The sequence below is a fragment of the Eptesicus fuscus genome, chromosome 4 (genome assembly GCF_027574615.1).
Source record: "Eptesicus fuscus isolate TK198812 chromosome 4, DD_ASM_mEF_20220401, whole genome shotgun sequence".
NCBI classification, from domain to species: Eukaryota; Metazoa; Chordata; class Mammalia; order Chiroptera; family Vespertilionidae; genus Eptesicus; species Eptesicus fuscus.
The window spans coordinates 104536486-104549869 of NC_072476.1; the positions used below are offsets into that span (position 1 = coordinate 104536486).

The 13384-nt window shown below is 44.0% G+C and overlaps 1 protein-coding gene across 1 annotated transcript in view; it reads left to right on the forward strand.

Annotated features, from left to right (window-relative positions):
- The first annotated feature begins 3415 nt into the window (after positions 1–3415).
- The window catches only part of PLCXD3 (phosphatidylinositol specific phospholipase C X domain containing 3), a 124024-nt gene continuing 114055 nt past the window's right edge, over positions 3416–13384 (forward strand). The window contains exon 1 of the mRNA XM_008155605.3: positions 3416–3518. Coding sequence (XP_008153827.1) covers positions 3416–3518 — 103 coding nt within the window. The remainder of the gene's footprint in view (positions 3519–13384) is intronic.

Below are 13384 nucleotides of genomic sequence, written 5' to 3' on the forward strand. Positions count from 1 at the left end.
GATCCCCAGTAGTTTGGTCAAACACTAGTCTAGATGTTGTTGTGAAGGTATTTGTGGATATGATTAGCTACACAGTCATTTGACTTTGAGTAAAGCAGATTACACTCTTTAATGTGGGTGGGCCTCATCCAAGCAGTTGAATGCCTTAGAGAAAAGACAGAGGTTTTCTGAAGAAGAAGAATTCTCATTTAAGACTGAAACATAAAAATCCTACCTAAGTTACCAGTCTGCTGGCCTGCCATTCAGAGTTTCCAGTTCTCACAGTCTCACAAATCAATTGTATAAAATCTCTCCACTAGAGGCCCAGTGCATGAAATTCATGCATGGGTAGGGTCCCTAGGCCTGGCTGGCGATCAGGACTGATCTGAGGAGTGACCAGCAGGGCTATCAGAGGGCGACTGGGGTGACCAGGGGGCGGCACCAGTCTACTCACTGGCCGGCCCCAACCCCTCCCCCGCCATTGCTCCTCGGTGACTGGAGGGTGATCAGGGGATGGGGAGAGCCCATGCTGGCACCCACCCTGGCTGACCTGGGGCCTGCGGGCTGGGGGCAGCTCCTGCATTGAGCATCTGCCCCCTGGTGGTCAGTGTGCATTATAGGGACTGGTTGTTCCATCTGTCTGCCTTTCGGTCGATTTGCATATTAGGCTTTTATTATATAGGATTGCTCTCTCATAAAACTGATTCTGTTTCTCTGAAAAACCCTGATTAATACAGTGGGTAAACTAAAGCCAAGAGAAATTACATGCTTTTCCTAATATTACTTAATAAATAGTGGCAGAGTTGATAATAGAAAGACTGGGTATTTAGGTCATAAAATTATCTTAAAAGTTGATTATAAGCCTGGCCGGTGTCACTTAGTGGTTGAGTGGAGGAGGTCATGGTTCGATTCCTGGTCAAGGCACATGCCTAGGTTGCAGGCTCAATACCCAGTGTGGGGTGTGCAGGAGGCAGCCAATCAATGATTCTCTCTCATCATTGATGTTTCTATCTCCCTCTCCCTCTCCCTTCTTCTTTGAAATCAATAAAAATATACTTAAAAATTGATTATAAGCCAAGAAAGAAATTCAGAACTATCGATTTCCAGCCCTCTCTTTTCTAGTGAGTTGCATGCAGAGAAATGTAAGGTTTTATGCAAAATCCAATACATTAAAAATTCTAACACTCAAAGAAGATAAAACAGGGGAGGGATTACTTGTTTTCTTTACCAAAAGTGTACAATTCTTCATAGAGGCAACTTTCCCCATCAGTTAGGGTGGTTTCATTTTTTTAAGAAAATGCTTTGTAACCTTTTAGAAATTCCTAAGTTCACTCAAACAAGGTATGACATTAAAATGTCTCTTGTTAAAAATATTTCCAAGATTCAATAATTATTTCATCCTCTTGAAAAACAAATATTTTATAAGCATAGAAAAGGCAACAAGAGGAAGAATATGCATATGTCATTGTCTCAGTAAACCTAAGTCTCATATTGTGTGTGATGATTTGCTCATAACAAGCTCTTGCATTCTTTCCGGGAAGCATCACTGTGAATCTGAGTTACTATCATCATTTTCTAATGGAGACAACTAGGGCTGACAGAAACTCAAGGACCTGCCCAGACTCCTCAGAGCCAAAGCATTGGGTTCCCAGGTCTGAGCTCTCCTCATAGCCCTCTGTGATGCCCACGGAGCACCAGCATTAGCCGAAGGGTGGTGTTTGTAGGTTTCTTGACCAAGAATCCCACAGTGAGCTAAATTCTCACTCATCAAAAGGGTAGGTGGCTGCTAGCAAGAATATTAAGATTGACCTTTAAAAAAATCCCATTACATCTCCTTTTCATTCTTAAAGATAACCCTACCATGACCTGTTTTTTGTTTTGTTTTTTTTTTTAATATTCTTTATTGATTTCAGAGAGGAAGGGAGAGGGAAAGAGAGATAGAAACATCAACAATGAAGAAGAATCATTGATCGGCTGCCTCCTGCACGTCTCCTACTGGGGATCAAGCCCACAACCTGGGCATGTGCCCTTGACTGGAACTGAACCTGGGACCCTTCAGTCCACAGGCTGACGCTCTATCCACTGAGCAAAACCAGCCAGGGCTACCATGACCTCTGGAATGATTCTATGGGACAATGGAAAATTTGGTCACACGCATAAGGCATTAGCTCTCCTTTCTCCATGTTTTCAAAGTGCTCCCGTTGGGAAATATTCTTTGGGTTCTACATCCGTGTATTATAAGCAAGCTTTGGTTGTTGTTGTTAATGTTAATGGTCTACTGAAGAGAAATAGTCATCCCCATGCTTTACAGCAGCTGTCTTTCTTACCTTGGTTTTTATGTCCCCATCACATTTGTAAGACTTGATTTCTCTCCTTGTCTTGTCTGAGAGCAGGTGGACCAAGACACAAGGAGTGTCTTGGAGGCACAAGGAGTGATTTCTCTTGAGAGAGGCACATCTCTCTAGTCTGCCAGGGAATGAAAATCTAGACAGTCACACAGATCATTTTGAATGGTGCCAAATAAATTTCACCAAATGCTCCTGTCAATAATTACAGCATGTCCCTGGGAAATGTGGTCATTTTCTTCTAGCATCAGGCTTTGGGCTTATCCTGAGTGGCTTGACAATGACAGAGAGAGGACTCAGGTAGCTTTCTCCATAGAAATCACAAAGAGGTCTCATGATCAGAGCAATGAAGGGGTCGAAGGGCTTCTTTATCTTGAAATGTCGGAAACCGGATGCCAGGCATTAAGTAGGAACCACCTAGAACTTACTGCCCTTTGCCAACAGCACACTCTCGTCAACTATTCCAAAAATTAGGCACAGTGGTGATTGCAGACCACCATTTTGTTATAAGCAGACCTGCGGGCTCCATCAGGCTGGGAAAAAACATCACCTGTTGTAGCTTTCAGAACGGAAAGCTCTTTGGTACGAATGCAAAGTCCTGAAAGCCGGTGTGTGAAGTCACCTCTTGGGGAGAAGATAGCATCCCAAAGTCTACCAAGATTTTAGGCTCAACCACAAGACTGCTTTTTATATAAATAGGATCAGGTAGTCACATCAAAGGGCCGAGCGAGACCATGAACCACGATTAAAAAAAAAAAAAAAAGCCAAGAAGAGCTGCAGGATGGCGAGAAAAGGCAGAGACGCAGAGGAGGGACAGGGCGGGAGGAGGGAGTCTGCGAGGGAGGGGAGAGAGGAGAAAGCTGAGCGCGGACGTCAGGAGCCACAGCTTGGGCAGAGTCTGGCGGAGGCACTGGGGAGCATGGGGTGTTTGGAATAATTATTGAAACCCGCGTGTGTCTGCGCCATCCTGTGGGTGTGGCGCAGAGCGGAGTGTAAACTCTAGCGGGGCTGGAGCAAACGCCGGGTTAGCGGCAGCAGCCTGCCAGCCTGCCGAGCAGTGCGGGACCCGCAGCGCGCACGCCACCTGCACGATGGCCTCGTCTCAGGGGACCAACGAGCTCAAATTCGCCGACTGGATGGCAACTCTCCCGGAGAGCATCCACAGCATCCCCCTCACCAATTTAGCCATCCCAGGTAGGGCGCACGGCGCGCGGCGCCGCCACCTGCCCCGCCCTGCCGATCCGCCACTAGGTGCTAAGTTGCCCCGGTGCCCGCGGGAGGGACACTGGTCCCAGGGGTGGGTCTGGGGCCAGGCTAGCGCTGCCGGGGAGCCTCCGGCCTCCTGGCCTTTCCCTAACCTCTGGGGACCCTGGCGCGGGGGTCAAGGTGACTGCTTTCCCGCTGGGCTTTTGAAGCAGGCTGTGGCAGAGGGCTGGAGCGGGGAAGGGCTCGGCTGCGGGCTGGCCCCTGGTGCCCCCTCCCTCGTTTTTCTCCGCAGACTTGGAGGCGGGGGGCGCCTCTGGGTCTGTGGGGGACCGTGCGCTGTGAGCGGAGCTGGTGTCCTGGGGGCTCCGTCCAGCGCCTGGACCTCCGACTCCATCCCTGTCACAGACTCCAGAGGATTTGGTAGATTTCTCCGTTAGAACTACCTGAGCCATTTCTGTTCGTGGTCCCCCGTCTCCTTTAAAGAGACAAAGCGCTTCCCCGAGAGGGATGAAAGTTGCGGGAGCAGCCGCAGCGTGATCGCTGCCCTTGACCCGAAAGCTGGCAGGGACGAGGGGCGGAGGGCGCCGGGTAGTAGTCTGGGAGGACCCGAGGGCCTGGCCGGGTGGCCACCGTGAGAACCGTGATCCCAGCGCTGTTAGCGACAGTCAGCTCCCGGGTCCTGAAGATGAGCCTTTGCGGCCCCTGCGTGGCTGCTCCGGAGGGAGCCCTGAGCGGCGGCGGCGGAGGGGTGGGATTCCCAGGAGAGGTGATGGTCCTGGCGCCCCGGGATCCCCGCAGCCAGGAGAAAGGGAGGCAGCCCGAGGCTTCAGCATGGCGCGCGCCTGGGACCAGAGGTCTGGGCAGGTCTCCGGTCGGTGCGCGCAGCAACCCCTGGCTCAGGTGAGCAGTGGGGAGGACACTCCAGGACAGTGGGCCACGGCGACAGCCCGGACTCGGCCACACTTCCTTACCAATTTGACTTTGCACTTGGGCTGCAGGAGTGGATGCCTAATCCTTCTAGGGTCGGGCCGGAGGACAAATGACAAATTACGCACAGGTGGTCCACACCTGCCCCTAGTTGAGCCCGATGAGGTTCAACCTCTGTTCGACCTCTTCTTGATTTGCTCCACCCAGCGCCCCCTCTCAGCCGCTGAGGGGAAACATTAATTTCAAACAAACAAACAAACAAAACCAAAAAGCAAAAGTAGGGTTCTCTTGAAAATCCCAAGAGGTTCTAACCAGCAGTGCTGGAATTGATCAGCAGCCCAAATCAGTGGCCCTCAGTCAAGTGGCTGTCTGGCTGCTCTGATAGGCACAGGCCACACTCGGAACGCCACTGGGAAGGGGAGAGCCCGTGTCCTTGTGTCCTGTGAGAGGTAGCTTCCCAAGAGCCGAGGTGTCTCCAGCTTAAAGAACCACCCAGCCTCTCCACCCTACAGTGCCTGCTGCCTGGGCGAGCCTGGGGAGTGCTCTTTTGGAGGAAATGGTAGAAAGTACACAACTTTGTTGGCAAAATTCCACCCTCACTTCCACAGGAGTTCCCATCCTCCTTTTTTCTTCCTTTTTCCTTCGGTTTTAAAGTTACTTTCACATGGCCTCTCCCTGAGCATTTCTGCACACATGGAAGGTGAGAGGGGTGAGCCATGCTTGGCTTCCAATGTGTGACTCTCCAGAGACAAAGGGGTTAACAGCCTAAATTCACATTGCTGGTTCTGAGGGAAGCTACGGCACCCTGTCTGAATCTCTAACATTTCTGTAATACTTGACTTTTCAGAGCCCTGGTATGTATACCAGATCACATGATCCTTCCCCAGACCCCACGAAGCAGGCCCTGCTGGGACTGGGAACTCCATTTCACACATGTAAAAATTGCAGCTCAGTGAAGGCAAATGGCCTAATATCAGTTCAGAGATCTGACCCTAAAGTGGTCCTTAGGGAAGAGCTTCTAGGAATTTTGGAGCAAAATGCTTTGGCGTTTGTATCTGGATAATTCAGCAGCAACAAGTACTGACCAGGTTGAAGGGACAAGGGAACATGCATTAACAAGAACAGGGCAATTTTCCTTTTCTCCCCATGGAACAAAGTCTCTGACTTTGATGTTCTGGTATACTTAGAGACATAAGATGGCATTGGATGCCATGGGAATTTCCACCACCTTCCCAATCCCTGTTAGTATTATATTCCAAATGGACCCCCTGCAGAGCTTCCCATTCTCACCCCCAATACATCTGAGAACTATTTCTTCAAATCTATCTCCCCCCCCCCCCCCCCCCGCCAGTTTCCCATGAGTCTGTAATGTAGATTTGGTAGAACCATACACATAACCCCAGGTCTAAAAATGGATTACGGCACTTTTCTGCATTACTCAACTGTGAGAAGTTTTGGAGGAAAAAAAGACATTCAAACTTTGACAGTCAGAAAAGACTAATTGGAGACTATTAAACACTAATGGAATAATTGCCTTAAAATCATGCTAATAGCTTCCTGGCTGCTACATGTTTACTTGGCCGGTTGCTAGAGCTTGAATTAAGTAATTACCTCCACCATTTAAAGCCACTCCTGATGCCCCACACAAGTGTTCCTGTGGAAGGAACTGCTGCTCTGTCATCCTCAAAACTTCAGGTTTTCAGCAGGTGACAGAATTGGAGCGTGAAGAGCTGCCTAATTAGGAGGCCATCCACTTGGGGCAGTTAAACCAGATGACTGGGGAGGGGCCGTGCTAAGAACAGTGTGCAAGTGTGAGATACTCCCCAGCATGAGTTCATTGCTGGCCTCTCTAAACATTTCTCAGTGTCTGCATCTGGAATGTTTTCATAACCAAATCCCTCAGTGGCTATTTTGCATCTAAATGGCCTCATGATTTGGTATAGACTGACCTAAGGAATCAAGTTAATAATTGGTGTTAGTAGTTTTACCGTCATTTATCTTTCAAAGGGATGGCACTGTCAGGACACAGGGACAGGTACTCAGATCTCAGTCTCATGTATCACTTATTCTTCTCTCTGATGACACCAAACAAGGTTTTCATTCATTCATACATGTTTGTTTAACAATCCCCTGGCAGTCTGGGTGATGAATGATGCTTCTTCCCACCACAAGCAGGTGAGAGAGGATAAACAGGATGGCAGCAGGAAGACAAAGTATAAAATGCAGGTGAAGGGGAGTCAGATGAATTTCTGGTGGACCTCTGGCGTCTTTGAAGCAGAATTTTTAATTCTATAGTCACGGTAGCTCCAGAACCATTGAGAAGAGATCCATCATGGGGCAAGCAAGCTGCTGCTTAATCTAAGGTGTTGGTGGTCTGGGTCTGTGACAGGGGGTCATTCTGTCCAAAACCTAAATGATCAGGAAGGGTTTCTTTCCCATGGGAAGGGTCTGTTATGCATTTTCTGATAAGTGCTGAAAGTCTTCACACAGTAGAGTAAGTTGTGTTTTCTTGGTGTTGGAGGAGTTCATATAGAGGATGTGACTGTCAGTTGACCCATGAGTAGGACTCAGGCAATTGGAGTCTCCTCACCTCCTCTCCTGTCCTTGGAATATTCATTCTGCCCATATTCCATTCCCACAGCCAGAGCCATTTTCAAGGTCATAGCCTTTGAAGAGCGATGTGTTGTTGGGCCGTCTGGATGGTATATGTGGCTGAGCCCAGTTAAGTCCTCTGTACAAGTGTTTAAGAGTCTGGCAGGCTAGTGTGGAGACCTCATCATGTGGCTGCCCAAGACAAGCCTGGTCTATAAGTTCCTTGCTAATGAAAGCTGCCACCTACCAATCTGGAGTGACCTGCCTCTTTCTTCGCTCTCTCTTTGCCTGCTGGGTTCCTTGGCCAATTTGTGAACCAGCATTTGAACAGGGATTATTGATTATACTTTACATAGAAACACAGAAATGCTCCGGGAATCAATAATTGCGCCTGTCAATTTTACTCATTTCTTACAGAAAATGCCAGCACTGATGAAAAAGAACAGTGATACTTAGGCAGGGAAATTAGATGTCCCTACAGCTTTGATTTCTATGTTCTTATGTTTGCTTTTATTACTTTTTAATTTCTTCCCTTGCAGCAATCTCTTCTCATTGTCAGTTTTCCTGGAGCCAACTGTCTTCTTCCTTTTCCGTGTAATTCACTATTTCTATTTTGATTGGAGTGAGACCATCTACAGACAAATCTGGAACTGGATCTGATTGTGCACATTTCTTTTAAAAAGTCGGGTTTTGTGTGTGTGTGTTTCCCCCCATCTTTTTGGTTAAGATGGTTATATGGAAGTTAATTTTTCAAAGCACTCACTAAGCAACAAAAAATGTTTAGGATGAATATCTTTCTTCTTGGCCTTTCCAATTCCCAGTTTTGCTTTTGTTAAAGAGGAAAATTAGAAGAATATCTAAAACATAATTTATTCTACTAGGACTTTTTTCCTGAGCAGTTGAATTGAATCACCAATTATTTTTAATCAATATAATAAGGTGATGCTTATGTCATTTTACATACAGTTCATGAGGAGTTTTCTCGTGTACACATGTGCTTTGCTCATGTTCCATCAATAATCAAAGGCCTTGCTACTCAGAGTTGGGCCAGAGGCCAGCAGCACAGGAGCTTGGTAGAAATGCAGCCCCTCAGACCCCTCCCCTCAGGATGATTTAATCATGATCTGCCTTCTAACAAGATTGCCAGGTGATTTACATACACGTTTAACATTCGGGAACTGCTGCTTTGAGGGATCTCTCAGGGAATCCTTGTTGTAAGTGGCAGAGCCAAATTTAAATATGCATCTTTGACGAAGCTCTTCCTATTGGACCGTGCAGTCTCTCTGTGAGTGTTCAAATTCACCACCAGGCTTAGAGCCAGAGCCCTCTGTTTGCTCAAGGCTAATGGCCCAGGTTGGGAACATTTCTGTTAACGGACATTACAGTTTATCATGCACCTTGAACAATATATGTGATTCAGTTGCTACTTAAGTGTTCAAATTAGGTCCTGTGATAAATGTAAAACATTTCCCTTCATTTCCTTAGAGTCCTGCTGCTCATTGACATCAGCCATCAGCAGCACTTAAATCCACCCACCTGGTGATGCTAGTGGTCACTAATGACGATTCAGAAAACATCTCTGATGATTCTTCATCCATTTGGTCTCATTCCTTGTTGTGATACTGGAATTATATTTATAGGGTGCAGATTCAGTCAATTTATCTGTAAGCTAGAACTTCTCACTATTGCTCTTAAGCAATAGTGGCATCATGAATACAAAAGTTAGTAATAAGTAGCATCAGAAAGCCATAAAAAACAAGGTAATTAGTACATTTTGATGGAAAGAAAATGATCAGTCTCGTTTGTATTTGTCAACCGTGCCTCATTTATTTCAAGCATGGTGTACATGGAATAGAAAGATGCTTAAAGGTGGCTATAACTCACTTGTTTAAATTTTAATTATTTGTCATAATCAGTGTTCTAAGATAGTTTGAAAATGTTAAAAGCCATTTCAAATTGCTAAAATGGATATTGCCATGTTTATATGTTAAAGCTCACATGCTTTGCTCATAGGAAAGTTTCTCATATTCTTACTTAGAGTTTATTTTCTCTTATTTAATTCCAATGCCACCCAAACAAAATAGAAAGAGTAAGTTACAAAGAGGAATAAGACTGTTGAGTGCCATACATCAGCAATAACAACAGGGACTATTCGTGAAGAAAGACTAACCAATGAAAACACAAAATGTAAAATCTTCTAAATCCTCTTATCCAAAGGTAAAAAGTTTCAGCTACTCTGAGGCACCTTCTTAATGGACTTCCAAATAGTTCTAGAAATCTCTGGATAAATTTTTCAGTCTTTTATAAGCCAATTGTGGGGACTACCACACGGTATCTACCATTTTCCTTCTTTCCTGTTTTGGACAGTTGTCACTTTTGCTCCTTTGACCTCCAGAGGGACTGTGCTACCATAGTTTTATACCCCAAACATTACTGCTGCTGGCAGTCCCACCAGGGCCTATACTGTGTCTGCAGAGGCCCAACATTGTTGATGTTAATGTGTAACAAGGGCCCTGCACTCCACTGTGGTCAGAAGGTCCCAGAGCTGGGTCCCTCACTGTGGAAGCTGCTGATGCAGCTGCTACTCCTGCTGACCCTGTGTGTGTGCCAGCACCACTGAGCCAGCAGTGCCAACAATGCCAAACTTGTAATCTATTGCCAAGCATAGATGCCAACAGAAGAACTCTTAGAACTTACATTGATTATTTTGTTGTTGGCCCCTTGCCCTAAGACTCAAGTATGAGTTTATGAGAGCTGGGCAGAGGTCAATATATTGGATAGATTTTATTCTATACTCTGTATCATTCTCAGTGTTAGCTCTGTGTGTATGTATGTTGACTTTCTCTTAAGATAACTCTTTTTTCCAAGAAGCTTCTTGAGTTTTCCTGTAAGTAGACCTCTGATGGGTGCTACCTAATTATTTCTCCAGACAGATCCAGAAGTAGGGATACAGCTGGGATCTCTATTGTTCCCAGTGAGCAGCCTTGGAAAATGTAAATAGAGCCAACTAATCTGATATACTTAAAGTCATCCCTAATAGCTCCATTTTTTTAAAGCACATTAGTAGAGTAATTGCTCTGAGCCTTCAAGAAAAGTTTAAATTTTACACACATGTGCACACATATGCATACATTTTAATTGTTGTTGGTTAAAGGTGTCAGCTCTGATATAATGGAAATTTTACCAATTACCACCAATGAGGCTGGCCTCTTATCCGCATGCATTAGCTTTTGGAAACATGTCTCCTTGGTTGGCACTCAAACTCCTCAAACTCAAATCATGGGATTAACATTCTCAAGAATCCTATATATTCTCTCAGATCTCCTTGCCTAGGTAGCATTAGGATTGGTCTCAGAAGATTGGAGACTGGAAAAGTATCTAAATTATATATTCCAGAAGTCAGAGAAAAGTGAGAAATTTGCCATGGTTTAGACAGAATCAGAACTCTGCCACCAGAAGCTTTCTACAGCACCATATGCTTTTATTATGCTCTATTAAGAGAGGAAGCCAGGTCAGGAAGAGGGGCAGGAGGCAATGATTAAGCATTCTTGAGCAGCAGCCAGGATTAGTCACCTCCAGGGATCAGGTACTGAAACAGATGGGCAGTGACTTGCTAGCTGTGTTCTTATGTCCCCATGTTCCATTACGGATCCTGGGAGTGGACAGCCTTACACCACTCTATCCTAAACTCCAGCTAATAACCATGTTTCCCATAGAATTCATTTTTATGAGGCAGCCATGTTTATCCTTAGTCAACATTATAAAGGATGGTTGGTTCCTTCATTCACTTGGAGAATTTTTATTTCACGAAGGATTGCTATGATGAATGGCAATCCTAGCTGCCTGCTAGGCTTTCCTGGAGCCCCTCTCTGGCTTGTTGGGGGTTGAAGTAGACACACTTGAAGGGGTCCTGATGGGCGAATGGGAACTTATCTCAATGCACATCTCAAGTCATACTTCCCTGTAGTCATACGGAGGAGGAGGAGGAGGAGGAGGAGGAGGAGGAGGAGGAGGAGGATGACGACGACGATGACGATGACCACCACCACCAGGACCAGGACTGCCTTAGCACAGTTAGCCCTAAACACATTCCTGCCAGGACCTGCCCCGAGTTTCTCCCAGAAAAGAAAGGTGGTCAGGGGATATAAAGGTCCTGCCTTAAAAGCTGCTAGGAGGGAAGGCTGCAACTGTGAAATTTTGTTCAGTTTGATTACTCCCTCACATCTTCCTTTCTCTTTATATCAGCTCAAATTCCTTGGGTCCAGTAGAAGAGTCCTACTTTTGAAAATGTCCTTAATTCTCTTGTCTCACTCTTTCTTCTTCTACTTACCTGGAAAAACTCCAACTCAGTTAAATTCAATTTTCTACCTATCCCAATCCCAGACAACTTTGGTGGCCAAACATTTCTGGAAAACATTACACAACCTGGATATCTTGGACTCACTAGAAATTTCTGATCATGAATCTTACTGCACATCCTAGTAAATTTATTTTCCTATTTTCTGAGATGATAATTTCGTACCTCTTTTTGCTCCTTAAATCAACATCTTCTTCCCACCTCACTCTAAACTTATGACCTCACTTCTTATTTTATGTAGATGCAAATAGATAAGAACTTCCTGTTTCTGATCATTAACTCATCAATGCTCCTGCACCTGGATATTCTGCTTTATTTTATTTCATTTTTATTTTGCATTTTTTAAAAGCCTTCTTTGACTGCATACTTGCCTCTCTATACATTGCACTGTTTCTCTGAATTTTATAGAACTATCTCCTCTCTTCAGGTTGTTATTCCCCTTTCTATCCCTAGCCCATGCTAATTACATTATTTTTTCACCACTGCACTAAAATTGTCTTTATCAAGGCTGCCAACGATCTATATTTTGCCAAAGCTAATGGCTCATTCTCTATTATTTTATTTCACCTTTCAGCATCATTTGATGTGGCTGACCACACTTCTCTTCTTGAAACATGTTCTTCTTTTACCTCCTTAATGCACTTTTAATTTATTACATAAAAAAACCATAACACGAGATTAATCCTCTTAGCAATTTTTGAAGTGTATAGTATTGTTTGCTGTAAGCATAATGGTGTCAGCAGTTCTCTAGAGCTTTTCATCTTGGATGACTTAAACTTCATACACCTTAAATAGCCACTCATCATTTTCCCTTCCCACCAGCTCCTGGCAACCACCCTTCAACTTTTTAGTTTGATAAGTTTGACTACTTTAGATACCTCATATAAGTGGAATAATGAAGAATTTGTCCTTTTGTGACTAGTTCCATGTCCTCAAGTTTCATCCATGTTGTAGCATAAGACAATTTCCTTCTTTTTTCGTGGATGTATAATATTACATAAAAGCTTAAAACAGTAAAGTAGGAATACATTTATCCTCAGGGGTGAAAGATCTGTACACTGAAAACTACAAGGCTTTGATGAAAAACTTTAAAGAAGACACGAATAAATGTAAAGATATCTTAAGTTTATGGATCAGAAGAATTAGTATTATTAAAATACTCATACTACCCAAAGCCATTGATAGATTCAATGTAATCCCTATCAAAATTCTAATGACATTTTACACAGAAATAGAAAAAACAATCCTAAATTTTGTATGAAACCACAGAAGACCCTGAATAGCCAAAGCAATTTTGAGAAAGAAAAACAAAGCTGTGGTATCATAATTTGATTACCGTAGATTGATAATAACCATTAGAATGGTTATTATGAATCTACAGTAATCAAAATAGTGTGGTACTCGCATTAAAATAGGCACATTGACCAGTAGAACAGAACCCAGAACCCAGAAATAAGCCCATGTGTATATGGTCAAGTAATATTTGAGAAGGGAGCCAAGAATTCTCAGTGGGGATAAGACAGTCTTTTCAATAAATGGTGCTGGGAAAACTGGTTATTCACATGCAAAAGGATGAAATTGGGTCCATAGCTTATACCATATACAAATATCAGCTCAAAATGGATTTTCTTAAATATAGACCTGAAACTATAAAACTCCTAGGAGAAAACATAGGGAAAAAAAGCTTCTCAATATTGGTTTTGGTAGTGACTTTTTGGATATGACACCAAAATCACAAGCAACAAAGGCAGAAATAAATAAGTGGGACTATATCAGACTAAAAAAATTCCTGCATAGCAAAAACAAACAAACAAACAAATAACAAACAAACAAATAAATAAATCAACAAAATGAAGAAGCAACTTAAAGAATGGTAGAAAATATTTGCAAATCATATATCTGATAAGGGGTTAATTTCCAAAATATATGAGGAACTCCAACAACTTAACAGCAAAAAATTAATAATAGTAATCGGATT